The following is a 26,590-nucleotide window of genomic DNA, read 5'->3' on the forward strand; positions in this document are numbered from 1 at the left end:
TATGAGGAAACTGCACTCCTCCTCTTATCAGATAAGTTTGTTGATGTTCTTTTACTAAAATGAAAGAGACTTAGTTTCATCAGACTTTACTTTTAGCCTATTTAGCAGAAGCTAATATTCAGAAGATTGTATTTATGAATATCTGAAACACTGCATGTGTGAAAAGAGAGGGAGAAAACTGAGAGGTCAGATATTTGCTGATCTTTAAACTTTAAAATCACCACATTCCCACAGACCAATCAGATACAGGATATGAGGAATTATTCACCAGGTGGCCTTAATGACAGGAGAGGAGTTTGGATTCAGCAGCTCTGAGCCTGATACTGAGGTGGAGAAACTCCAACATACCTGATAACCTGTGGCGTGGGAAAAGGAGTACCACGGTACATTTCACCCTTGATTAAAGGCAAATATAACTCTGGATTATTAAGCAGAAGCAGTTAGTTTCTCTTTATTATAAGTAAAAAGAGTAACTGATGAATGTAATGAGAGTTATTTATTTTTATAGGCAGCACATACCGTTTTAATCTGATCCAATTTCTCCTGTTAAATCGGTGTAGAGGAGGAAGATGTTTTTTTCTGTGTGCAAACAACTTCATATGTGTGAGACAGTTTGTTTCTGCAGGCAAAGAGGTGTTTAATGCCCTCAGGACAGAATCAACACAATGACATAGATACCAAAGTTTCCATCTAACTTTTTTAAAATGCCCAAATTTTAATTCTCTGTGATGTTATGAGGTTTAAAAAAAGTCTTAAATCGAACTTTCCTGAAGCCCACATTCAGCCTCAAACACATCAGGAGCATCAGAAACACCACAGAAGAAGAACAACACTGATCAAATGAAACCTTACAAAGTTTTTATTTCACAGTTTATCATTATATAAATACAAAATGTAAAAATATCAGTCTTGACCTCTGTGTGCAGATCCAACCAATAAGCAAAGAGAAACAGTGAACAGCTCATACTGAGTGGAGCTGGTCACAGGTCAGTTTGAGACAAACAACTTTAATACTTTAACACTATGATTGGGTTTATAACTGAAGTGAAGGCACGCTTGTGTTTTTCTTTCATGTAGTAAAATTAATATATTACATGATACAAGATATCTTTTCAAACACATTTTCAAAGTATTTTTTTAAAATCTCAATAATAAATAAACTCAACTGCTGCCAAGAGCATGCAGAAGCACCAGGTGGCAACATAACCATAACTGTGAGGAAGTGTTGGCCAATCAAAAGCCCACAAACAATAACAGGATGCAGACTGACATCTAACAAATAGATAAAGACACACAAACCTCTGAAGGTGCGAGACAAAATCTGTTTCTTTGTCCTCATGTAAATACAGAAAATCTTCTGAATCTGAGAATCTTCACTTAGCAGTTGTAAAAAAAATAAATAAATAAAAACCCTTGGTTGTCAGGGATCCATGTGGATCGCTAATCATGTGGATGAAAGTCCAAAAAATACCCATGCACATGTGGACATAGCCTGAAAACGCTCCTCTTCCTCAGAGGATCCACCTGTGCTCCCTCTCCTCTCTCCTCCACCTGTTACAGTGAGGGAACGTCCTCCATGATGGAGGAGCTGCTGGAAAGTGCTGAGAGTTTCCTCCAGAGTGAGACCTCTGTCACAGTTCAGAGGATCTACGGCAGCAGAGACCTTCATGGACACTAAAAGTCTCAAACACACAACAACAACATCACACTGACTCCACTCTGACATCACTGATCAATAATCAAAGAACACACAGATCAAACTGATTGATCAGCCATCAGAGGAGTCGGATCAATGGAGCTGCTTCTGTTCCTGATGTCCCCTGTTTGATCCTGGACCTGAACTCTCCCTGCAGAGGAGACACAAGACAGTCAGACAGGAACGAACTAACTAACTAACAAACAAACAAACAAACAAACAAACAAACAAACAAACAAACAAACAAACCTTTGACTCTGAGCTGCACTTTTTTGTATCTGCTGGTTCTCCCGTAGACTTTACATCTGTATGTCCCACTGTCTCTCTCTGTGGGGTGTTTCAGGGTCAGACTGAGGTCTCCAGCTTTCAGCGGGTTGTTATTCATCTCTGTTCGGTCTCTGTAAACCTGGTCCTGTTCTCCAGCCTGGTCTGATAACACGTGGACCTTCCTGTCATGAATGTCCCACCACACCACTTTAGCATCTGCAGGCAGGTCTTTTGTAGTTTGAAAGGGCAGCTGGACAGACTCCGCCCCCTCCTCCACCTCCACCTGACAGACTGAGAGGACAACAAACAACATAAGCTGTGAGGGAAAATTTCTATTTGAGTTGACACTGTAATTCTTCCCTCTCATATGAGATTAATAAAGCTTGGACTTTACTGCCTGTCCATGTCTCAGTGTTTTGTTCTGTTGTTCACAGCTGATGATTACGTGGATGCACAGGTCCTCTACTGAACCTTGTGACACACCATAGGCAAGACAAGCAGTTTACCCTTACTATTTCTGTTATATCCATTCCCTCTTCACCAGAGTTCAGGCACTTTGACATTATTTGTTACACAATGCAGATGACAATCAGTTGTACATCTCTTTTTTTGAAGCCCCAAAATGTTTCTAAGTTAAAGATGTGGAACTGATGCTTACACCATTAAAAGCAGGATTGCTGAGAATCTTCTCCAACTGAATAAAGACAAAGCACAAACAGAGTTGAAACTAAGGTAATGGAAATGATATTGTAAGTCCCTTTTCCACATTTTCTAATTTTTCAATCAAGAACCTTTTGTTGACTTTTGATGCTTTTAGTTTGTGTAAATCTGGTTTGCTCTTGCTTTTTTCACTAAAGAAAGATTTCCAAGTAAACTTTCTTTGTGTTGTGCGTCCTTGTCTCGATTATTGTTGTACAACCTCGCTGGGATGACTGCAGATCAACTTCAGAGTTCACTTTAAGATTGTGCTCTGACAGATTCTCCTTCAGCTTCATGCTGATCGATTTCCAAACTGTTGCTGATCAGTAAGCTCTACCTTTCCTAGCTCACTGAGGAAATCTAGCAGTTAGAAGGACAAAGTATGGCGATAAATTAAGTGTTAAAAAGGTGAAACGTCCATATTATGTACATCACATGTGAAAAACAAAGTATTATCTGACCTCTAACTTTAAGCTCCACCTGTTTCTTCATCAGGGTGTTTCCCTGTCCGTTGTAGACGGTGCAGGTGTAGGTCTTTCCATCCCAGTCAGTGGGGTATGTCAGGGTCAGACTGAGGTCTCCAGTTGTCAGCGGGTTGTTAGTCATCTGTGTTCGATCTTTGTAAAACACAAACTGTTCTTCAAGGTTGTCAGGTCTGTCCTGCCATATGTGAACCTTCCTGTGTGAACTGTCCGTCCACTCCACTTTAGCGTCTTCAGGCAGATTAACTGTGGCTTTGCAGGGCAGCTGGACAGACTGTACACCTGAATCCACCACCTCCACCTGGGGGACTGAAAAGACAACAGAGCACTGAGCACAATAAGCATTGCACTGAATAAGTTAAATATTTGCAATTAAAACATGTTTGACTGATTCCCCTGAAGTTGCCTTTGATGTCCAATCAGCAGCAGAGCTGGTTATTTTAGAATAAAAGCTTTATTTGCAGTTATTGAAAGACAATGATACTGCACTTATTATCACAGAGGTGTCCTATGAAACAAGATCGACATATCCATACTTTCTTTGTTTTAGCTGGATCAACAAAATCTAAATCCTGTTTTTCTTCACAGCAGTTGCAGGTAAACTGCAGCAACAATGCGACTCAGACAGTTTCTCTGTAACTGCAGGGCTTCCTGCGCTCTGTGTGTATATATATATATATATATATATATATATATATATATACATACACATACATATATATACATATATATACACACATATATACATATACACACACATATATACATATACATATACACACACACATAATGAAATTAGTGTGTAAAAGGTCACAAATTTGGATTATATGAAATATATGTGAGTTCTGAATATAAACACACGACTAACCTTTGACAATGAGCTCCACTTTCTTGCTCATGATTGGACGATTTCCTTCGTGGCTGTAGACCGAGCAGGTGTAGATGTGTGTGTCTTTGTCTGTGGGGTATTTCAGGGTCAGACAGAAGTCTCCAGGTTTCAGCAGGTTCCTCTTCATCTCTGTTCGGTCTTTGTAAACCTCGTCCTGTCCTCCAACCTGGTCAGACACGTGGACCTTCCTGTTGGAAATGGAATTGTCCGTCCACTCCACTTTAGCATCGTTGGGTAATCTGACCATAGCTTTGCATGGCAGCCGGACAGACTCCTCCCCTGAATCCACCACCACCTTGTAAACTGAGGGGACAACAAAGCACAACAGGATGGTCACATGACCTCCCTGTCCCTCCTTGTCTTCTAGTCTCAGTCAGATTGTGTCTCAGTTTGTTCCTGACTCGTTCTTTGGTAACTCGTCTGCAGCATCCTGTAAAGTGCTGCAGACATGTTGGATGAAGAAGAACAGACAGACTGAGCCTCAGCCTGGGGCTGATGAATACCATGCCTGAAAGACTACTCAGGACTTCTGGGTTTTCATCAGAAGAAGAAAGGAAGACATTTAGAAGGCTTCAAGGCAATGAGAACATGTCAAATCCACTCAACTATCAGCTCTGTCTAAGCTTTGAATTGGATCAGAGTTTAGGTTTTGTTAAAGAGAGAATCAATCTAGACTTCCTGTTTGATGTGCTGGTTTATGCAATTTACACTATAGTGAAATCACATTACCTCTGCCAGCAATGTTGTTGTGTTTAAATTCCACCAAGCCCAAAGCAGCATCAGCAGATTAAAGCAGAAACATGCATATACAATAACACTGCGTACCCTGAGCTTGCTCGGTACAGCTACATCTATCACTACAGCCGTCTTCTTCTGTTTGTCTATCACCACTATGTCCGGTTGGTAAGCCACCAACCTTTTGTCCGTCTGTATCTGGAAGTCCCACAGGATCTTAGCTCGGTCATTCTCCACCACCCTAGGAGAATTTTGACCTCGGAACTTCCAGGTTATACTCGGCACGGATGTTCCTGTACACTATGCCGGCCACTTGGTTATGGCGTTCCATGTATGCCTTGCCTGCTAGCATCTTGCACCCTGCTGTTATGTGCTGGATTGTCTCTGGGGCATCTTTACACAGCCTGCACCTGGGGTCTTGCCTGGTGTGATAGACCCCAGCCTCTATGGATCTTGTGCTCAGAGCTTGTTCCTGTGCTGCCATGATTAGTGCCTCTGTCCAGCTTTGTCCAGCCACTGGTAGGACCTTCTCTATTTGTTATCATCTGACTACATTTTTTGGCAGTTGGTCAAGTCTGTGCGTATTTGGTTGGCAGTTTGCAAGGCCTCAGACATCGACAGCTTGCTGGACTTCTTAGGCACCTTCTTGTAGCACCTTTCTGCAGCTCCGATACTTGGCTAACCTCCCTCCGTGCCACCTTGATCTTGTGGGTAATTCTTTCTCTAATGGTTAAAATTGTATTTGTGAAGAAATTGATGAAGTTATCACCATTAACACTAAATGAATGGTTGTCTCAAGAGTGCTCTGACTTTTTGTCAGATGTCAAAGATTTACGGAGTTCCTTTTTATAGAGCCACAAACCAGTGTTTGATCCCCGGCAGGTGTGTCGCAGAGTGGGGAAAAGAGGTTTGAAAAATGTGCAGACACCTGCTAACGCTCGGCATTATGGGTAGTGTAGTAGAAGAAACTCACCTGACATGAAATACTGCCGCAAATGAAAAAAAACAGACCTCCAGAAACCCCAAGAACAACCAGGAGAACCAGGAGACCCACTAAAACTTTGGACCAGGATGGAAATGGTTCTGTGGAGAAGCATAAAAAAAGATTTCTGACCTGTATCTAGAAAACTGACCTCTGACCTCAACTTACAGCACTGACCTTTGACCTGCAGCACTACTTTCTGTCTCAGGATGTCTTTGTCCCTGTAGATGGTGCAGATGTATCGTCCCGTGTCTTTCACTTTGGGGTGTTTCAGGGTCAGACTGAGGTCCCCAGTTCTCAGCAGGTCTTCATTCATCTTCGTTCGGTCCCTGTAAACTTCGTCCTGAGTCATAAGGTCATCATTTCTGTTAGAATACTCATGGACTGTGATGAGTCCGAGGTCAGAGCGAGTCCACTCCACTGTGGTGTCCTCAGGCAGGTCAGATGTTGTTGTGTTGCAGGGCAGGATGACAGACTGTGACCCTTCCCTCACCGTCACCTCCGCCTGCTGGTCTGAGAGGACAAGAAACCAAAGTGTCAACTGTAAAAGTGGCAGCAAAATTCCTCTGAGTGTTTTGTGCTGGGTGATGCATAGAATGTCATTTATTTACATATTTACAGAAATATGTGTGGTAAACACAGCCCTCTGCACACGAGCTGACATGAGTCTGTCACATTTTCCAGAGGCTGCAGCAGTTCTCTGCAGTCATCTCCTGCTTTGTTGTTTGTGTGTCCTCTGAGGTTACATCTGTGCTAAATAATGCTGCGGGTTTCATCTGTATTTTTACAAGACTTTCGGAATTAATTTGCGTCAGTTTGACCTCTGACCTTTGACTAGAGTATTGACCTGTAATTATGGCAGGTGTTGGGCTTGTTGCTGACCTTTGACTAGAGTATTGACCTGTAATTATGGCAGGTGTTGGGCTTGTTGCTGACCTTTGACCTGCAGCTGGATGTCTCTGAGTCTCCGTTCTTTCCCTCCAGCACTGATGGAGCAGGTGTAGTTGCCGCTGTCAGTCTTTGTGGGTTTCCTCAGAGTGAGGCTGAAGTCTTTAATGATGAAAGCGTAACGATTCATTGATGTGCGTCTGCTGTAACGCTGGTTTTGTCCTCTACCATCGTCTCCTCCTTTTTCTCCTTGTAGGTGAACAGATTTGGGATCGAGGTCACTGCGAGTCCACATCACTGTGGTGTCCTCAGGTGTAATACCTGAGAACAGACAGGGCAGCAGGACAGACCTTTCCCCCTCATTCACCTCCACCACCACAGCCAGAGCATGCTGGGAAACTGAGGACACACAAAGAGAAACTCAAATCAAATACATGTTGTGGGTTTGACCCAGAGTTTAAATGATGAATGAAAAGTGACATTATAGCCGGAAACCAGATGTACAAACACACAAATGACCAAAACATAAATAAAATCTAGAACTTAATTGCCCTTTATTGTTTCAATTTGTAAATAACTAGAAATTTGTTAATTCAAGCATAATTAGAAATTGATATAATCTGTGAGTATCAGGCCATTGGTGCACATTCAATTCAGTTCAATTTTATTTATATAGCACCAAATCACAACAAAAGTCGCCTCAAGGCGCTTCATATTGTACAGTAGATACAGAGAAAAACCCAACAATCATATAACAGATTTGATTCTGTAGGAGCCATAACTAAATGTATTGAATTTTTGATGATCACTGGGTTTTCATTTGTTTGGTTGCTATGGTGATGTGTAATGGGAGTCACATGGGTGCTAGCGGTGGCATTAAGAGAGCGTTGTCAGTCTGTCTTTCACTGGTTTGATTTTGACAGAGGGCTGGGTAGCCGTAGTTTTTGTTGACCGCAGCACAACGAGTTTCCCCTTAATTGTTGCGTTAGAGCCTGTGATGTTTTATTGCTCTGTAAACTTTTCAAGCACTTTAATAAACAAGTAAGCAATTCCACCTCTCGCATTATGGCGTAAAGTTGACAGCGCATCAGGCAAATAGGCAAGCTCAGTCCCCGGCCTCTAGCGACTGAGGAAGTCGCTACAGATTCAATGCAGAGAGGTCTATTAACACATAGTGAGTGAGAAAGGTGACTGGAAAGGAAACACTCAGTGCATCATGGGAATCCCCCGGCAGCCTACATCTATTGCAGCATAACTAAGGGAGGATTCAGGGTCACCTGGTCCAGCCCTAACTATATGCTTTAGCAAAAAGGAAAGTTTTAAGCCTAATCTTGAAAGTAGAGATAGTGTCTGTCTCCCGAATCCAAACTGGAAGCTGGTTCCACAGAAGAGGGGCCTGAAAACTGAAGGCTCTGCCTCCCATTCTACTTTTAAATACTCTAGGAACAACAAGTAGGCCTGCAGAGCGAGAGCGAAGTGCTCTAATAGGGTGATATGGTACTACAAGGTCATTAAGATAAGATGGGGCCTGATTATTTAAGACCTTGTATGTGAGGAGCAGGATTTTGAATTCAATTCTGGATTTAACAGGAAGCCAATGAAGGGAAGCCAAAACAGGAGAAATCTGCTCTCTCTTTCTAGTCCCTGTCAGGACTCTTGCTGCAGCATTTTGGATTAGCTGAAGGCTTTTCAGTGAGTTTTTTGGACATCCTGATAATAATGAACAGTCCAACCTGGAAGTAATAAATGCATGAACTAGTTTTTCAGCGTCACTCTGAGACAGGATATTTCTAACTTTAGAGATGTTGCACAAATGGAAGAAAGCAGTCTTACATATTTGTCTAATATGTGCGTTGAAGGACATGTGCTAGTCAAAAATGACTCCACGGTTCCTCACATGCATTTAGGTTTTTAATATATTGTGTAATTAGTATTTTTTCAGGTTTGTCCGCATTTGTAAAATAGTTTTAGATCGCAGGAAAACCACACAGCAGAGCAGAGAAGAAAAGAGGTGTTTGCTTTCTGATGACCGACAGCAACACACTGACCTCGTGTCGTTTTCTCCAAACATTAATAATCACATGCGACTTAACGCTTATCAGCCCTGCACTCATGTCTCATATCAGCGTCGCCCACGCACACTGAGCTACTGTAGCACATAGCTACTGTGGTTAGTTAGTGTCTCTTGCTAGAAACTTTCACCTGAAAGCCCGCAGTCTGTTGGTCCTCAGCCTCTCAGACATCGTTCACACACTCGCTGTTTTCCGGGAATGAGTGAATTTGTGGCGCTGTGCTGTGACTGAGTGCAGGTTAAACAGGTAAACGGAGCTCAGAGAGTTTCTTACCGCTCAGGAGGAGAAACAGCAACATCTTCATCCTCCTTTATAAACCACAGCAGCCACAAAGTCCGGTAACCCCGGATAAAGCAGAGCTCCCACACACGCCTCACTGTTCCTGGAACTTTGTGTTTTGTATGTGAGGGAAACGCCCCGCCTTCCTCCAGCTGTAACTACTGACAGCTGCTGGTGTGTTCCAGGAAAAACACGACAAACAGGATTTGTTTTGCTTCTCAGCACGTACAACCATCCAAACGCCTAAATGCATAAGAACACTTTTACTTTTGTTTGTTGCAGCACAGTCACAGACTGAGCCTGTGCACTGCTGTGTGTGGTTTACACAGCGACTCACGCAGCTGATGCAGGCCTGACTCAGAACCGCTCCTTACAATCACTGCTGCCGTCTTTGATGGTTAAGTCCTGTTATGTCATAGGTTAAAACGAACTCTTCAATCTTTTGAGTGTATTTTGTGTAATTTCCCTGTTGTTGTGCGTGTCTGTGGATTCAGAGCATGTCACAATCCACACGACAGGTTCACGCATGTTCCACGTTCACTGTGTCTTTGTGACATCTAGTGGACATTTGAAGATGCTACACAGAACAGTGCAGGGACAAAACCAGTCAGGTAACGTGCTCTAAAAATAAAATAATGCGAAACGAAATAGAAAGCATAAATTAACCGCAGAGGAAGTCCCGTTACTGTGCAGACAGATGTGGAAAGAAAGCAGTTGGAATAAAGAGCAGACTGGCTACGTTCAATACTGAATAATAAAGGGCTCACATAAAGTTTAAGTTCGATAACAAAGTCTCAGCCACAGGGGTTTCGTCACTACATTTGTGAGAAGCCACTTTATTAGGTACAGCTGTTCAGTTGTAGATGGTTTAAGGCGCCGTTTGTTACTGTATGACACAGTAATACAGTATATGAAGCTATCAGTTCATGCTCTTTAGCTCACTCAGATTATGCAACAGGATAATGATGCAGAAAGCCCACCTCTGAAAATGAACATTTTGCAATGGTGTCGATTAGCACAGACTTTAGTCTGAGACTGATATACTTGGGCGCGACCTTAAACTGCTGGATTAAAACATATTATTGAAATATAAATAAATATAAAAAACATGTTTAAAATGTTCATGCTTGTACTTTCATCATGTTATTCAGACATGTTAACCTGTTGTAACTGTGAAGCTCATCAACTTCACACTTGGCAGAATATCACCCTAACAGTGAAAGACAAGGGAACAGAGGAAGATGAGACAGAAGGAGGAATTGACACTCAGGGAGCCAAACAAATGAGAATACACGAAAATAGGTACAGAAACAATGAGACTTTAATGTAAGTCTTCGGTGGTTTCGTGTTAAATATGTTTCAAAGGCTGTGTGCAGCTAAGACTCATTGGAAAAAAAAATAGAGAAAAGGCTAAATAAAAACCAAAGATTCAGAAAAAAAAAACAACATAATAGGGCAGCAAAGGTCCAGAAAAACTGCTGCGCTAGTTCACCAGTCCTGTTTACTCTTTATACAAATGACTGTACAAACAGTTACCTAAGTAGCAATGAAATGCATATCAAATAAAAACATGGTAAAAGCACAAAGCCATAAAAGAAATGTATAAAAGAGAAACAGAATAAGTCTACAAATCAGGTGCAGCCAAGGCAAATGCACAGTCACCTCTAGATTTTGCACCATTTGATCTTAGTGCTCTAACAAGGATGTACAATCTAAGGAATTCAATAAAGTAGCTTGGCGCTGTGTTGTTGATCATTTTAAAAGTAAGCAGCAGTATTTTAAATTGGATACGGTATTTAATGGGTGCAGTGCAGATCAGCAAGAACAGGGATAATAGAGGCAAACCTCCCAGCTCCAGTCAGAGGGCATGCCTAGCCACAGTTGGTAGAAGCTAGATCTATCTACAGCAGACACTTGTTTATCAAATTTAAGAGCTATCCAGCAACACACCCAAATTGCTAACAGTGTCAGAGATGGAACTGGCAAGGGAACCAAGGGCATCACGAAGTTGGCCGTGAGGGATATTACTATCAAATACCACGATTTCCGTTTTCTTATCATTTAAGAGAGTTTCCTAAGAGCCATTATTTGACCTCACACAAACAGTGCAGAGACAGAGATCATCAGTTAGTTCAAAGTAGATCTGTATATCATCAGCATAACTATGAAAAGCAATATTGTATTTCTGAAAGATCACACCTAGAGGGAGCATACAACCCCCCTTTTACTTTTCCTGTTAACATCACTGTTTTCAATCTGATTATGTCTTCCTTTCTCCGGATGTAACATGTGTATCTCCCAATGTTTCCCTCTGTGGGGTTTTTCAGAGTCAGACTGAGGTCTCCAGTTTTCAGCGGGCATTCATTCATCTGTGTTTTATCTCTATAATCCTCATCCTGTTCTTCATGCTGGTCAGATGCATTATGATACACATGAACCTTCCTGTTGTATCTGTCCTTCCACTCCACTTTAGCATCTTCAGGCAGGTTTTCTGTGGTTTTGAAGGGCAGCCGGACAGACTCCGCCGCCATCTTCAGCTTCACCTCACAGACTGAGAGGACAACAAACACAACATGAGCTGTACAGACAGCAGCAGGTTTGTTTTCAGAGTTATAGAGGAAGGTAAAGGATAGAAGCAGATCAGAGCAGAGGACAGAAATCTTTAAAGAGTTTTAAAGCAATTGGAGATGATCAGAGTCTGATGGTGCTGTGGTTTCTTTTAACTTATATCTTTGGTCTATGTGCATCAGAGTAAACTCTCCTGTCACAGCTGGTCTTGGCTCACAGCCAAGGGTTGCCTTTTTTGGCTGGATTTACAGAAAGGAAGACTGAGACACAGTATGGTGTAAGCAAGAAGTGTTTATTTGCCCATATAGCTTTAAGGCCATGACAATCACTGGCAGATTAAGCTTTCTCACAGCACAATCACTCTCCTGTCTAATGACAACTGGCAGCCTTAAATACTCTAGCTGTTAAGGACTAAACCATTATTTTACTGTTAGGTGAGTTTTCTGTTCCACCTCAGACACTTCACACCTCCTCTATTCACCCTGCTCACTCCCCCCCACCCCCAACAACAGCATCCAATACACACTCAACACAAGGCTCCAGCCTGTCTCTCTCAACCACCCAGGTTAGGAGGGAACTGAGGAGGATTAATGGCAAGAAGGCAGCGGGCCCAGATGGCATCAGCTCGAGGGTCGTCAGGTCCTGCGCGGACCAACTGTGTGGGGTGATGGAGCACCTCTTCAACCTGAGCCTGAGGTTGGGAAGAGTCCCACAGCTCTGGAAAACCTCCTGTGTTGTACCAGTGCCAAAGACTTCACGCCCCAAGGACCTCAACAGCTACAGGCCGGTGGCTCTGACATCCCACCTGATGAAGACCCTGGAGCGGTTGGTCCTGGCTCAGCTTCGGCGCCTAACAAGCTCATCACTGGACCCACTTCAGTTTGCCTACCAGCCTGGCATTGGAGCGGATGATGCCGTCATTCACCTCCTACATCGTTCCCTCGCTCACCTGGAGACCGCTGGAAGCACTGTGAGAATCATGTTCTTTGATTTCTCCAGTGCCTTCAACACCATTCTTCCCTCGGTTCTGAAGGACAAGCTGGAGAACTCTGGAGTGGACCATCACCTCACTACCTGGATTTTGGACTACCTCACCGACCGACCACAGTATGTGAGGACTCAGGGCTGTGTGTCGGACAGGGTCGTCTGCAGTACGGGGGCCCCACAGGGAACGGTTCTGGCTCCGTTCCTCTTCACCATCTACACTGCAGACTTCTCCCACAATTCCACCCAGTGCTTCCTGCAGAAGTTCTCTGATGACTCTGCAATAGTCGGCCTCATCACTGATGGGGACGACAAGGAGTACAGAGGTCTGACCCAAGACTTTGTGGACTGGTGCCAGCTGAACTACCTCCAGATCAACGCCAGTAAAACCAAGGAGCTGGTGGTAGACTTCCGCAGGCACAAGCATTCTCCACTGCAACCACTGAACATCCAAGGTATGGACATTGAGGCTGTGGACAGCTACAGGTACCTTGGTGTTCATCTGAACAATAGACTGGACTGGACTCATAACTCAGACGCCCTCTACAGGAAAGGGCAGAGCAGGCTGTACCTGCTGCGGAGACTCAGGTCGTTTGGAGTGGAGGGGCCCACTCCTGAAGACCTTCTATGACTCTGTGGTGGCTTCTGCTATCTTTTATGGTGTGGTCTGCTGGGGCGGCAGCATCTCTGCTGGGGACAGGAAGAGACTGAACAGGGTGATCCGAAGGGCCAGCTCTGTTCTAGGATGCCCTCTGGACCCAGTGGAGGTGGTGAGTGACAGGAGAATGGCGGCTAAGCTGTCATCCCTGATGGACAACATCTCCCACCCCATGCAGCAGACTGTGACAGCACTGAGCAGCTCCTTCAGTGGGAGACTGCGGCACCCACGGTGTGGGACGGAGAGATTTCGCAGGTCTTTCCTCCCCACTGCTGTCAGACTCCATAATAAAGACTTTAACTGAACAAGCACACACATCCACACATGTGCAATAATACTAAGTGCAATAATCCTTTCTGTCATCGTTGTATTTTTACTCAGTTGTATATAGTATTTGTATTCTATTTTTATCTTATTGTATATTTATTTTATTTTATTCTACTGTATATAGTATTTTATTTTATTCTGTACAGTTGTGTACTGTATTTATTCTTATTGTATTCTAATTTTTGCCTCATAACTTTTGCACTGTCCACTTCCTGCTGTGACAAAACAAATTTCCCACGTGTGGGACTAATAAAGGTTATCTTATCTTATCTTTTAATTTCTGAACTTCCATTCTACAATAAACTATTTTAATAAATAAATATATACATACATTCTACCATTATCATCTGATCAAATATTTTATACAGGGCTCTAGATTAACTTTTTGCCATGGTTGCACTGGTGTGCCTAACTTTTTTTCTTAGGTGCACCAGCACAAAAGTTAGGTGCACCCAAATTTTTCAACCACATTGCTTAAAACCGCAGTTCTACAAGAAAGAATAACTTTATTTATCCCGAGGGGAATTCTTTGGTCATGTACATGCTCAAAGCAGCAGGAGAGACAGAGGAACAGATGAATAAGATATACAATATATACAATAAGAATAGTAGTATACAGTAATATACAGTAGGATAGTGCAAGACATCGTATCAAATAACTAATGCACAAAGATTCCCCACAGTCCCTAACACACACACACACACACACACACACACACACACACACACACACACACACACACTGCAGCACTGACCTCTGACTTTAAGTTCCACTTGTTTCATCAGCAGGATGTTTCCCTCCCTGCTGTAGACGGTGCAGGTGTAGGCGTTTGTGTCCCAGTCTGTGGGGTATTTCAGGGTCAGACTGAGGTCTCCAGTTTTCAGCAGGTCTTCATTCATCTTCGTTCGGTCTCTGAAAAACTGGTCCTGTTCTTCAGGCTGGTCAGACACTTCTGGATATACATGGACCTTCCTGATGTTTCTGTCCTTCCACTCCACTTTATCCTCTTCAGACAGGTTAACTCTGGTTTTGAAGGGCAGCTTGGCAGACTCCGCCTTTGAATCAGCCACCACCTGGTGGACTGAGAGGACAACAAAGCACAACATGAGTTGTTTGACTAGTTCCAGTCTGAAATATGTCCGACTTCTCCACTGAACAAAGACAGTGCTGCATTTCTTCTCTGTCCAGTCAGTGGCAGAGATGACCATTTGCTAAAAGAAGTGTTATTGTCACATGTCCAGACTCAAAGCTTTACTTGCTGTCTTCGAAAGAGAATCAAGAACTTGTTCCATGAGGGGTGTCCTATGAAAGAAGTTAAACATATTTAGACTTTCAAGTTCAATTTCCCTTTATGGGATGAAATGTTTCTCTTAGCCCAAGTAAGTGCAAAATTGTCAAAGTGAAAACCACTCAATATAACAAAACAATAGACAATGCAAGGTGATAAAATACAAGCAATTTTTTGGAGATTGATTTTCAATCTGAAAAATAATCAAGTGTCCAAAACCTCTGGTATGACCCTGTCTGGATTATGACTCTGATACTGGATATTGGACTCAGAGTAGCAGAACAGTAGCAGAGTAGCTGCCGACTAGCCAAGAAGCTGGCTAGTCGGCAGTAGGGCTGGGTATCATCACTGATTTCTATAATCGATTTGATTCTGGTTCGTTTCAATTCAATTTTGACTCAAACAGTCAGAAATAGTATAATTTGTCATCTTTAAGCACAGACAGTGTGTCCATGTATGTGCCGTCTGCACTTTGTGTTTACTTGTTTGTATGGAATCCGCTTACCTGCTCTCATTTGCTGTTTTAGCTGTTTGGTGGTTTGTGAAACCACCAAACAGCTAAAACAGCAGTGTGAGCTTTAAGCTCAGATTCTGGCGCTTCTGGTAAAATACATTCATATTTAAAAACCAATCCTGGATTTTACTGAATCGATATTGTGATATTCAAACTAAAATCAATTTTAAGCTGACAAGTTCACAGCTAACTGAGCTTGTTCACCAGATAACGTTGGGCCTACGAGGACACAGATGAGGAAGCTGACAATAGTCTTTCAGAAAAAGTCTTTTTTATATCTGCTGTTGGGATGTAATAGAAAAGTATGTTGGACTTTGTTAAGTTAAAGTTGCTCTGTATTAAAAATGTGAGGAAGAAGAAGCAGATAGCGTACCTGGAGAGCAGGATTGCAGACTTGGAACAACGCACCAGGACAAACAATGTCATTGTTTCACCAACACCAACAAGAACCCAGCAGTGATCTTAAGGTTTGTAAACAGGAAGCTAAATGGATCTCATGTCTTCATGAATATATATGTAACAAATGCAATGTTGGCATAGCCAAGAAAGCCTCAAGAAACTGGGTAAAATTCAAAGCACTGCAAACTAAAACTAAGCTAAATGTAACACTGGAAGATGTGGAAAAATACCAGTGAGCAACATGAACTGGACTATAAACAAGGTGACACGCATCCACACTTAAAGCACACAATTAAAACAAGTGATCTGGAGAAAATAGCTGCATCACTCAGACGATTGCTGAATATAATCAACTCCAACTTAAAACATTTGAATATATGAATCACAATATATCAGGTTTTAAAAACATCTAAGAATTAGGGATGCAGTCTTCAGATCAGGGACTAAAGCAGGCCTCAGACTGCCAAGAACTGACCTCTCCCAAACTCACCTGAAGCATGAAGACTAAGCTGGTGTAATGGAAATCTGAAATAGACTGAGCTACACACAAAAAACCCATTCCCTTTCAGGGCTCTAGAGTGTGATCAATTTGTTCACATATGCGACTTAATTTCTCAGTGGTGCAACTAAAAGAAAATCGTAGGTCGACCAGCCTTTTGAGTAAAAAAAAAAAAAGGAAAAGAAAAAAAGTTTTTTTTAAAGTCTCAGCAACTCTGAAAAATCTCCATGTGGTCAACAACAAACACACATTATGCCCATATCGTGGTCTAAACCAATCAAATGTAGTCAGGGGTGGGACCTCTCTGATTGGTCGTGGTTCAGATAGTCCTGTCAGCCTACATGTTTGAAAGTGCAGGCGGATAGACAGAGGTGAGTAGTAAGCTGGGTTTCAATAATTGATTTAAAATTATTTTAGCTTGAATAAAGCAATATTAATTCATTAAATCCTGAATTCATTTTTTTCAATGTAAATTAATTTTGCCAGAAGCTCCAGGAGCTCACAAAACTATTTCAACAACCACCAAAATAGCTAAAACAGTAAATGAGAGCAGGTAAACAGATTCTACACAAAGACAAACACAGAGCTTTCTGGCATGTTTGTGCCATCGGGGCTAAAAGTCTAAAGTCTAAAGGCTAAAAGCAGCATCAGGTAATGTTCATATGTTGATTCATGTTTTTCTTCAGTCTTTGTTCTTCTGCAGAATATTTTTAAGGCGGTTATCTGTTATAAAGCTGGCAACATGATGCACTGCATTTACTATGGTGAGTGTGGAAAGACCATGGCCGGCAATACTGCATTTGTGACTGCTGCTAATACGATACACAGTGTATCCAGAATGCTGTGATAAAGGCACTGCCCAAGTGTCCCCTCTTCCCACTGCCTCAGACGATGATTAAGTTTATCATTGTCTACAATATTGCCAAAGCACTTTAAGCACAACCACTTTTTCAGTAACTTATCTTTCTTGTAGAAATGTGCTTCAAATAAAGAACTTTGTGTTGACAAGATTGTTAGTTAATCATTTACAAATCAATATTGTCTGTATGGATGGCAATTTCCCCCTGAAAAAGTGCAAATGTGAAAATGCGGTGTTAATTGATGTGGTTGAAAAATCTGGGTGCACCGAAGCAAAAGGTTATTCAACAGCCATCGCTTTATATGGCTTTAATATGGCTTTATATGGCTTTAATATGGCTTTATATGGCTTTAATATGGCTTTAATATGGCTTTATATGGCTTTAATATGGCTTTATATGGCTTTATATGGCTTTAATATGGCTTTAATATGGCTTTATATGGCTTTATATGGCTTTAATATGGCTTTATATGGCTTTAATATGGCTTTATATGGCTTTAATATGGCTTTAATATGGCTTTATATGGCTTTCCAAAACGGTCGGATAAAATGTTTTTAGTATCATCAGTAACTGACCCATTATTTTTAGTTGTTGTATTGCAATAACTCTCATTGCTGCATTTCTAGTTAAAAAATTTAAAAAAATTGTTTAAAAAGGTCAAAAATGAGTATGATTTCAAATCCAAGGCAAAACTATGTACGCACTGACCTCTGACTTTAAGCTCCACTTGTTTCATCAGCAGGATGTTTCCCTCCCTGCTGTAAACGGTGCAGGTGTAGGTGTTTGTGTCCCAGTCTGTGGGGTATTTCAGGGTCAGACTGAGGTCTCCAGTTTTCAGCAGGTCTTTATTCATCTCTGTCCGGTCTCTGTAATCCTGGTGCTGTTCTTCAGGCTGTTCAAAGCCGTTCTGATACACATGGACCTTCTTGTTGTTCTCCGTCCACTCCACTATAAGGTCTTTTTTTATCAGACGAACTCTGATTTTGCAGATCAGCTGGACAGACTCCACCCCTGAATCCACCTCCACCTGGGGGACTGAGAGGACAACAAAGCACAACATGAGCTGTACAGGCAGCAGCAGGTTTTTCTTCCTCACCAGTTGCAGGTAGATTACAGCAGAAGCTTTCTGCATTTTGGATTGGAGTGGAGAAAGATTACACACTCCTGGGCAAGTGAGGCTGGTGATACTTCTTTTATCACATCCTACTTATGTCTTTTCTGCTGTGGCTTCAATCAATAAAAAAAAATATAGAACAAAGTTGGACATTGAAAATCAGAGTGACTCAGAGTGACAGTCTTAAAACGCCACCCCCAGGTTTCAGAAGATCTGCAGCAACAAGCAGGCTCACACCAGTCTTTCTAACACTTCCTGTTGTTTAACAAGTATCCTCTAACTTTAGAGAGAGATGATTTTCACAAACAAGGGTGATGTGCACTGTTAGTAGAAGCATAGCAGAATACAAGTGCATGCATGAGAGGCAGACAGGTGGAAAGGTGAACATGGAAGTAGCAGAAGTAGTGCAAGTAGATGAGTTTAACTACCTGGAGTCAACCCTTGATAGGAATGGACAGTGCAAAGGGAGGTGATAAAGGAGAATGCAGGCGGGGTGGATTGGGTGGAGATCAATATCAAAGGTGATTTGTGACAGAAGGAGAACAGCAAGACTGTTAGGGGTGGATGCTGGAAGAGGGGGAGATGTAGGAAGATAACCTGCTGTGGCAACCTTTAAAATGAGCAGCCAAATGAAGACAAAGTAATCTAATCTAGGTAATTAATTAACGTGTATAGCCTCAGTATATTCATTCAGCGAAAAAGATCTGGCACAGACACAAAATGCCTCATTTAACTGAGAGTCAAAGTGAACAAAGGCAGTTTGATGGCACGACTTGGTCTCAATATAAAGATTCCTGCAGAAGCACAACATTTTCCCATTATCATCAGTGAATGGTCACAAGTTAATATTATATGAAATACAAGTGAAAACTAAGTACACACTGACCTCTGACTTTAAGCTCCACTTGTGTGTCATTCAGGATTTTTTCTCCCTCCTTGTTGTAGACGGTGCAGGTGTAGGTGCCTCTGTCCTTGTTTGTGGGGTATTTCAGGATGAGACTGAGGTCTCCAGTTTTTAGCGGGTTGCGCTTCATCTCTGTTCGCTCCCTGTATGCTGGGCTTTGGTCTTCAATCCTATCATTCTGGTGCACATGGACTTTGTTGTTGTATCTGTCCTTCCATTCCACTTTAGCATCTTCAGGTAGTTTTTTTGTGTTGGTTTTGAAAGGCAGCTTTACAGACTCCACCCCTGACTTCACCTCCACCTGACAGTCTGACAGGACAACAAACAACAAGAACTGTACAAACAGCAGCAGCAAGTTTTCAGAGTTTTAAAGAAAGCTGAAGGACAGGAATTGTTTCAGCCTCTGGACTTTTGAGCGACCGTTAAGGAGCCACCAGGGGACACTTGTTAACCATTAGTGTGTCTGGCACGAGAGACTCACCTGACATGAAATAGTGTTGAACACTATATATGAGACTGAGACCCCCAAAAACCACCAGAACAGGAAGAACTACGACAGCTGTGGCCCAAAGTGGAAGTTTTTCTGTGGAGAAACAAAAAATAAATGCATAAATAAATTATGACCTTTGAATTCTGAAGTTAATCTGAGCCACTGTCCACCAGCTCTGACCTCTGACATAGTGCAGCTCTACTTTCTGTCTCAGGATGTCTTTGTCCCTGTAGATGGTGCAGATGTATCTCCCACTGTCTCTCTCTGTGGGCTGTTTCAGGGTCAGACTGAAGTCTCCAGTTTTCAGCAGGTCTTCATTCATTTCCATTCGGTCTCTGTAAAACTTGTCCTGTTTCATAGGTTTGCCACCTTTGTTTGAATACTCCTGAACTATCACGAGTTCTGGGTCAGAGCGAGTCCACTCCACTCTGGTGTTCTCAGGCAGGTCAGGTTCAGTTTTGCAGGGCAGGATGACAGACGCTGAGCCTTCCTCCACCTTCACCTCCATGGGGTGATCTGAAAGGACAAGAAACCACAATATCAAATACAGGACCAATAGCAGTCACACTCATGGCAAATGACAAGTTTCTGCATTTCTGACCTCTGATTTTACAAATGTGGATCCCTACTCTTTGCTTTGAGTGATAACTAAACTGGAATTTATGAACTGGTGCTACAGCTACAGACAATTGAGGGATCATAATGAATGTTTCAGTGTTTTAAAAGAAATCTTGAATTTTTCCTCATGGACAATATGTAAAAAGTCTACTGAGATTTGTCTCCCTGAGAAGAGAAGACAACTCTGCAGACCTAAAAGAATGTAATGCCATATACCACAGAGGCTGTATCAATAAGATCTTATTTGAGTTCACTTTCTTGCTCATGTTTTGTTGTTTCATCTTAAGGTTAGGTCCATTGTAAATCTTTCTGTTAGGTTAATCAAGACTTTCAGAAAAAACTTGGCTTTTCTTCTTGCTTTTGGGACTATTTGAGCTTTATCTACTGTACTGACTTTTACTCTTTCATTACAGCAGGTTTGACCTTTGACGTGCAGCTGGATGTCACTCAGTCTATGTTCTTCTCCTCCAGCACTGATGGAACAGGTGTAAATACCGCTGTCAGTCAGTTTGGGTTTCCTCAGAGTGAGACTGAAGTCTTTTGTGTTTAGTGCATAACGACTCATTGATGTGCGCCCAGTGTAGCGCTGGTTTTGCCCTTTAAGATCGTCTCCTCCTTTTCCTTGTAGGTGGACAGATTTGGGATTGAGGTCACTGCAAGTCCACATCACTGTGGGATTGTTCTCGGGTATAGAACCTTTGTAAACATAGGGCAAGAGGACAGAATTCTCCCCCTCATATACCTCCACCACCACAGCCAGAGCATGCTGGGAAACTGTGAAGACACAAAAACAGAAATCAAAGGAATGTTTGGGTTTGGTTTAGTGTTGAAATAATAGATGACAAGTAACATTATCTTTAGGGAACATTTTACAAAGAATGTTAATCTTTACATATTTAAATAGAGTGAAAAGGCTGCTGTGTCTGAAGGACCTCTCGATGTATCAAGAACAGTTTAATGCTCCTCAGCACAGATTATCCAAGTGTCCTTTTCTGTCCTGAATGGATGAACACATTCTCCCAAAACACTCCTAAGGAAGAATTTGGGTTAGGTCCCAGCTGCAAAAATGGACCACTAGGAGCAGAAATAGCTTTAAATGATCAACTAAAAATATTCCAACAGGCAGAGATGTAGTCAGTGTTGGGGAGTAATGGAATACATGTACTGGCTTGACACATTTAAAATACACAATATGAGAAACTCTATTCCGTTACAGTTAACGTTTAAATAGGTGGTAATCAGTTATCAGGTAACAAGTTCGGGCGCAGGTTTAGCTCAGTTGGATGAGCATGTCTTCAGGATCTCCAAGTATTAACATGCTGTTTTTAGACTTGGTGGATAGCATTAACAACCTGTTAGCTGCAAATAATCATGTGCAGTTTCACATGATTATTAACAGACAAAAAGAAAACATATTACTGATACAAAAATAGTTTTCTAAACAAGATCGCTGCAAAAAGTGCAGCCTTACCTAATGTCCACCCTACTGTTACTCATTTTATATTATGATTTAGGCTTAGAGTACTACCGTATCAAAAGATGGCAGCTGAGCTGGTTCATGCATCTTACAAGGATGCCTCCAAACTGAGGTTTTTCTAGGCATGTCCTAATGGAGGAGGACCAGGGCAGAACTAGGACTCGCAGCTTCAGTTAAGAGTGAGAAGAAAATAAAAATGTGTTCACGTTTGCAGTTTTGTCTTGTTCTACAATATTTGAAAGTTTAAAAAACAAACACTACATTTTTGGAAATATTAATGGGTTTTTTCTTATTTGTTTGTTTGTTTTGTACTACTTGAACACTAAAGTGGTGCTCACATGAGATGACAGTGCCAGCATTTGCCCACAGCTCATTTAGGTTTTGAGACCCCTGCCCTGAAGTATCTGCAGTCATGATCAGAGTCCTCTAAATACTAATTTTTTTCTTTTATTACCTAATTTACTAGAGGAGGCACTGGTGCATCCTTTATGAAAGAGGAGATAATGTCGTACCACAGTAACTCAGATAAAAAGAGAGCAATTTTTTGATTGATGTTTTGTTTCCTGTTTTGTTTCTGTTACAATATTATACATTAAAGTATAATATTGTAACAGAAACAAAACATTAATCAAAAAATTGTTGAAACACAAATTACAACATTGTATAAAAATTACAATCATCAACTCAAATACTTGGTTCTAATTGAACAGAAATTTCTATGAACTTGTAAGAACTGTGTAGGACATGAATCAGTCTGTGTCAGATCCTGAATCTGAAATTTCCACTGAAGTCACGGGTAAGAGACAAGTGGAACCAAGATCGAGGCCATTTGCTTTTTGAAGTTTGCAAAGACTGTTAAATTGTGCGAGTGGTAGTTCACTCTTTGCAACATAGTAGCTGTTCTAAACAGATTTTTCAGGTTTATTTTTAGTATGTTATTTGCAATTGGTGTTTGTTCTGGGAAAGATATTGCAGACTGAGCAATGATGCATTCCTCATGCGCCTCATTCCTTCTAATGGGGTCTTTCTTAAAAGTACTGGTCCCAGTAACAAAGGCGCCTGTCAACTCAGCAATCAAGGGAAAACCAACAACACACCCGGCAGAACAAGAATTTCACTCGCATGTACTGTACCAGTGTACTCCACTCCACAACCCTCAGGACAAAGGGACTAAAGACCTGAGTAACACTCTGGGCAACTTTGGGCTGACTCAGCATGTAACGGAGGCCACACATAATAGAGGACACACTCTTGACCTACTGATCTCCAAGGGCCCAGAGGTTCAGTCAATGAGCTCGTCAATACTTCAATGCTAACATGTTAAATGTAATGGACACTATTGCTCCCATTAAGGTGAAGGTTATCTCTGGAAGGAAAAAGTCTCCATGGAGAAACTCCACACTGGTGAAAAATGAAAAAAGAGAGTGTAGGAAAGCTGAGCACAGATGGAGAAAAACAAACCTCCAGGTTCACTATGACATCTATAAGGAGAAACTTCACAATTATAATTTACAACTGAGGAGTGCAAGGAGGTCCTACTTCTCTGACATCATCACTAAAAACAGCCATAATGCTCGGGTCTTATTTTCTACAGTTGACAGGCTAACAAACCCTCCTGTGCCAGTGGCAGCTGAACTTCATTCAACCATGGCCTGCAATGACTTTGCCAAATTCTTCACAGAAAAAATCCAAAAGATTAGACAAGCAATTGGTACATCAACAGCAGATCCAGGATATGTACTGTGTCCACCAAAAAACTGTTTAAACACCATGAAACAGTTTCACCCGATTAACAGCAAAGACCTGGAGGACATCTAAGGTCAACTGAACTCCTCCTCCTGCTGTTTAGATGTCCTGCCAACAAGTTTTTTCAAAAAGGTCTCAAAGACTTTAGAGTCAGACCTGTTACAGATCGTCAACTTTTCTTTAATGTCAGGTGTGTTTCCAGAACAACTAAAAACTGTAAAAGCTGTAATCAAACCTATACTGGAAAAGGACAGTATAGGCACAACACAGAAGAGCTACCTCGTCAGCCCAGGACTCTGCAGTCTGTTTACACCTACAGGCCAGTGGACACTCTGTCAAGGATGAGGATGTAACATCCTGGACAGGGAGGAACGCTGGTTTGAGCGCAGAGTCAAGGAGGCCAATTACGTGAAAAGGGAAAGACCATCTCTGAATCAAGGAGGGGGCCTAAGGGTACATCTGTCACCATGTTACAATGCTGTGATTGCAGCCATTCCCCAACTCTGAATGGTACTCATGGCCATTGATCAGTGGGTTTTGGTCAGTGGTTGTTGGTCATGAGATTTTGCATAATTAAGATTAACGGACTGACCTCCCAGCCCATTGTTCCTCAGTGGGCTGGTTTCAGTCATTATGCAAATGTACTGGTTGGGGAAACCTGCAGTCGGCTGAGACTGAAGAAGTCACCTGGATGACGAAACGTTTCTCCCACAAAACGCTACGTCCAGATGAACAGAATCAACTTTTGGAGATTTACTTTCCTGGATGATTAAGAATGCATCAAGATGCCTTTAAAGAGATTTTAAAGTTTATCCCGGTTTCATTATTTATGTCTGTTCTTATATAGCAGCCTTTATTATGAGCATTACTTTTGTTCTGTGTCATTTGGAACAGTGTCAAAGTAGTATTTACTGTAAATCACTGGTATGTAACACCGAAATAACTCATGTGGTCAAGTATCTTCTGTCACTGTCTGTTTATGTTTGACTTCAGGAGGCAGACCATAAACAACCCCATGAAATTGTTAATCAAACTCTCTTTTCGGCTCTTTTCACCAGTAATCAATTCAGTAATCATTAATTTGTATTCTATATTATATTATCTGACTTTTTGACAGAGCCCAGACACAAATCTGCAAGTGTGTCCACGACTCTCCAACATACTTTTAAGTGAAGTTTAGTCTGCACTGGGTTTTTGTTGTCGCTTTGTTTTAGACTGTTACTGTTTCTGACTTCCTGCCCAGCTAAACTATGCATGTTGACAGTGCTTCTTTGAAAAAGATTTTTACTTAAACAACTTAGTTTTATTTTCTGGGAAGTTAGTGAAACGCTGCGGTGAAATCAAACTTTTCAGAGGGAATCAGTTCCGGTTACCGCATCAGTGGTAGTTTGCGAGATTAAACAGGAAATAAACAATCCTCACAGTTCTGACCAAAAAAAAGAAAAGCTTTCGATTTTAACTGGTAACATTCCAGTCAGTCACACTTCGGTAACAATAGCAGATATAGATGGCCACTTCATTGCATGTTCCTGTCACCTGTCTGAGAATGATGTTGTGATATAAAGGATTATCGGACCTGTCAATAAAGCCTTTTATCTCAGATCTGCAGCCATGACCTGTGTCACCGAGCTAGCTTAGCACGGCTAGTTAGCCTCTCCCAGGCTCAAACTTTCAACACAAAGTCGGTCCAGACTTTCTCACACCACCCCTCGCTCTCTTACAAATAAAGCCATCATTACATCGGTAATTTCACACACTGCGTGTATATACCTGTGCGATAAAACTTCGGTCTGAGTGCAAGATAAACATTGTTTACATAAAGTATATAAGAGTTTCTTACCGCTCGTGAGGAGCAGGAGCAACAGCAGCATCTTCAATCTCCTGCAAGAAACAGCAACCAGTTAAATCCAAATACTTCTCATTGTTGCTCTTAATATTTGGGGATTTATATCTCATTTGGAGCCGTCGATAAAAGACAGTGGAGGGAGTAACACCAGCTATACTGTTTACTTTCGGTTTCACGTGAACAACAGTGTCCTGTCTTCCAGGTTAACTGGTTATTACTTTCACTGGCATATGTATTATCTGAGGGAGCTGCACTGCTCAAACACCTCTTATCTCCAAACTAAACTCTCAGCGCCCTGAACTTGTTTATTGATTAAACTTACGATAAAACATTACAAATACACTTACTCAGCAGTGGCGTGTTGTAATGCAGTGTATCGCCGCATGGTGGCGTCTCTTGTGTCATGACTGGTAGGTCCCCCTCTTTTTTTATTCTTCTTCGTTGTGTACGTGTCACACAGTGGAAATTTGTGTTTTTATGTTTTATCAATCTGTGTATTGGTACATAGTGTTGATTTTATTTGCATGATTTTATTGTGATATTTATATTGCATGTTTGTTTATATTTATACGGCATGGTTTTATCCTCATATTTATATTATGTGTGTTAATGTTGTACCATGTTCCTTTAATTCACTGGACTAAACAGACAATTGTAGGCACCTGTGAGGTGGGGGCGTTCCCCAAGGTGGCCTATCAGCCGCCAGGTTGACCTGTTAAAGGGGATAGCGAGCGCAGAGACAAAGAGAGGAGTGACACACGAAAGGTGGGCAGGAGAAAAAGGAACGCGTGCAAGCCCGCACGTGTGTGGAAGGAACTGCTGCCTGACTGTGGGGTGCCGCGAGTCGTTCGGCGATCCAGTCCCAACGCAGGAACAGCAACAGTGGGTGGCGATGGCTGCAATGCACAACAGGGCAGGGATGCCCCTCTCCCTGCATCTGACGGTGAGACGAGGGAGGCCGTGTTCAAGTGTGGAGTGTGGCGGGACTGTGCGGCGACGCGCTGTCAGGAGGAGATATATATGGCAAGCCATTAGTGCCAAAATTCGCCACTTTCCTAACCCGTTTGGTTAAGAAATGGCGTAAAAAACGCCGTTTAATTATTCAAAACGCCGAAAAAACGGCGTTCTGTTCCGACAAACGCCGTTTTTTCCGCCACTCGGATGGCGCCCTGAACGCACCATCCGAGTGACATAAAAAGCGGCGTTCAAAGACAGACGGAAACGCCGTTTTTTACGCTACTCGGCACAAAACGCCGTTTTTATGCATCTTTGAACGGCGTTTTTTACGGCGTTCTCTGCCAGCTGTAA

The 26,590-nt window shown here is 42.0% G+C and overlaps 3 protein-coding genes across 4 annotated transcripts; all 3 read right to left on the reverse strand.

The window, feature by feature from the left end:
• Positions 1-844: 844 nt before the first annotated feature.
• On the reverse strand, positions 845-5,939 carry LOC143414498 (uncharacterized). Its single transcript, XM_076878991.1, has 6 exons — positions 5,928-5,939; positions 5,742-5,851; positions 4,013-4,336; positions 3,124-3,453; positions 1,946-2,254; positions 845-1,847 (listed from the first exon to the last, which is right to left on the reverse strand). Exons 2-6 carry the CDS (start codon positions 5,746-5,748, stop codon positions 1,756-1,758), a joined length of 1,062 nt encoding a protein of 353 aa, XP_076735106.1. The 5' UTR covers positions 5,749-5,851; positions 5,928-5,939; the 3' UTR covers positions 845-1,755.
• A 235-nt stretch (positions 5,940-6,174) lies between these two features.
• On the reverse strand, positions 6,175-9,444 carry LOC143414502 (uncharacterized). Its single transcript, XM_076879011.1, has 3 exons — positions 8,984-9,444; positions 6,687-7,037; positions 6,175-6,258 (listed from the first exon to the last, which is right to left on the reverse strand). The coding sequence occupies exons 1-3, from the start codon at positions 9,012-9,014 to the stop codon at positions 6,191-6,193; spliced, it is 450 nt and encodes a 149-aa protein (XP_076735126.1). The 5' UTR covers positions 9,015-9,444; the 3' UTR covers positions 6,175-6,190.
• An 844-nt stretch (positions 9,445-10,288) lies between these two features.
• Positions 10,289-25,469, reverse strand: LOC143414476 (uncharacterized). Of its 2 annotated transcripts, XM_076878913.1 has the most exons (8): positions 25,277-25,469; positions 20,637-20,987; positions 19,776-20,111; positions 19,587-19,688; positions 19,088-19,414; positions 17,796-18,122; positions 14,282-14,608; positions 10,289-11,540 (listed from the first exon to the last, which is right to left on the reverse strand). In XM_076878913.1, the coding sequence occupies exons 1-8, from the start codon at positions 25,305-25,307 to the stop codon at positions 11,152-11,154; spliced, it is 2,190 nt and encodes a 729-aa protein (XP_076735028.1). In that variant the 5' UTR covers positions 25,308-25,469; the 3' UTR covers positions 10,289-11,151. The 2 variants fall into 2 exon arrangements, with proteins under 2 accessions (XP_076735028.1, XP_076735029.1); XM_076878914.1 differs by lacking the exon at positions 14,282-14,608.
• Between the last annotated feature and the right edge of the window lie 1,121 nt (positions 25,470-26,590).

Source organism: Maylandia zebra, linkage group LG3 (assembly GCF_041146795.1).
Source record: "Maylandia zebra isolate NMK-2024a linkage group LG3, Mzebra_GT3a, whole genome shotgun sequence".
Classification (NCBI taxonomy): Eukaryota; Metazoa; Chordata; class Actinopteri; order Cichliformes; family Cichlidae; genus Maylandia; species Maylandia zebra.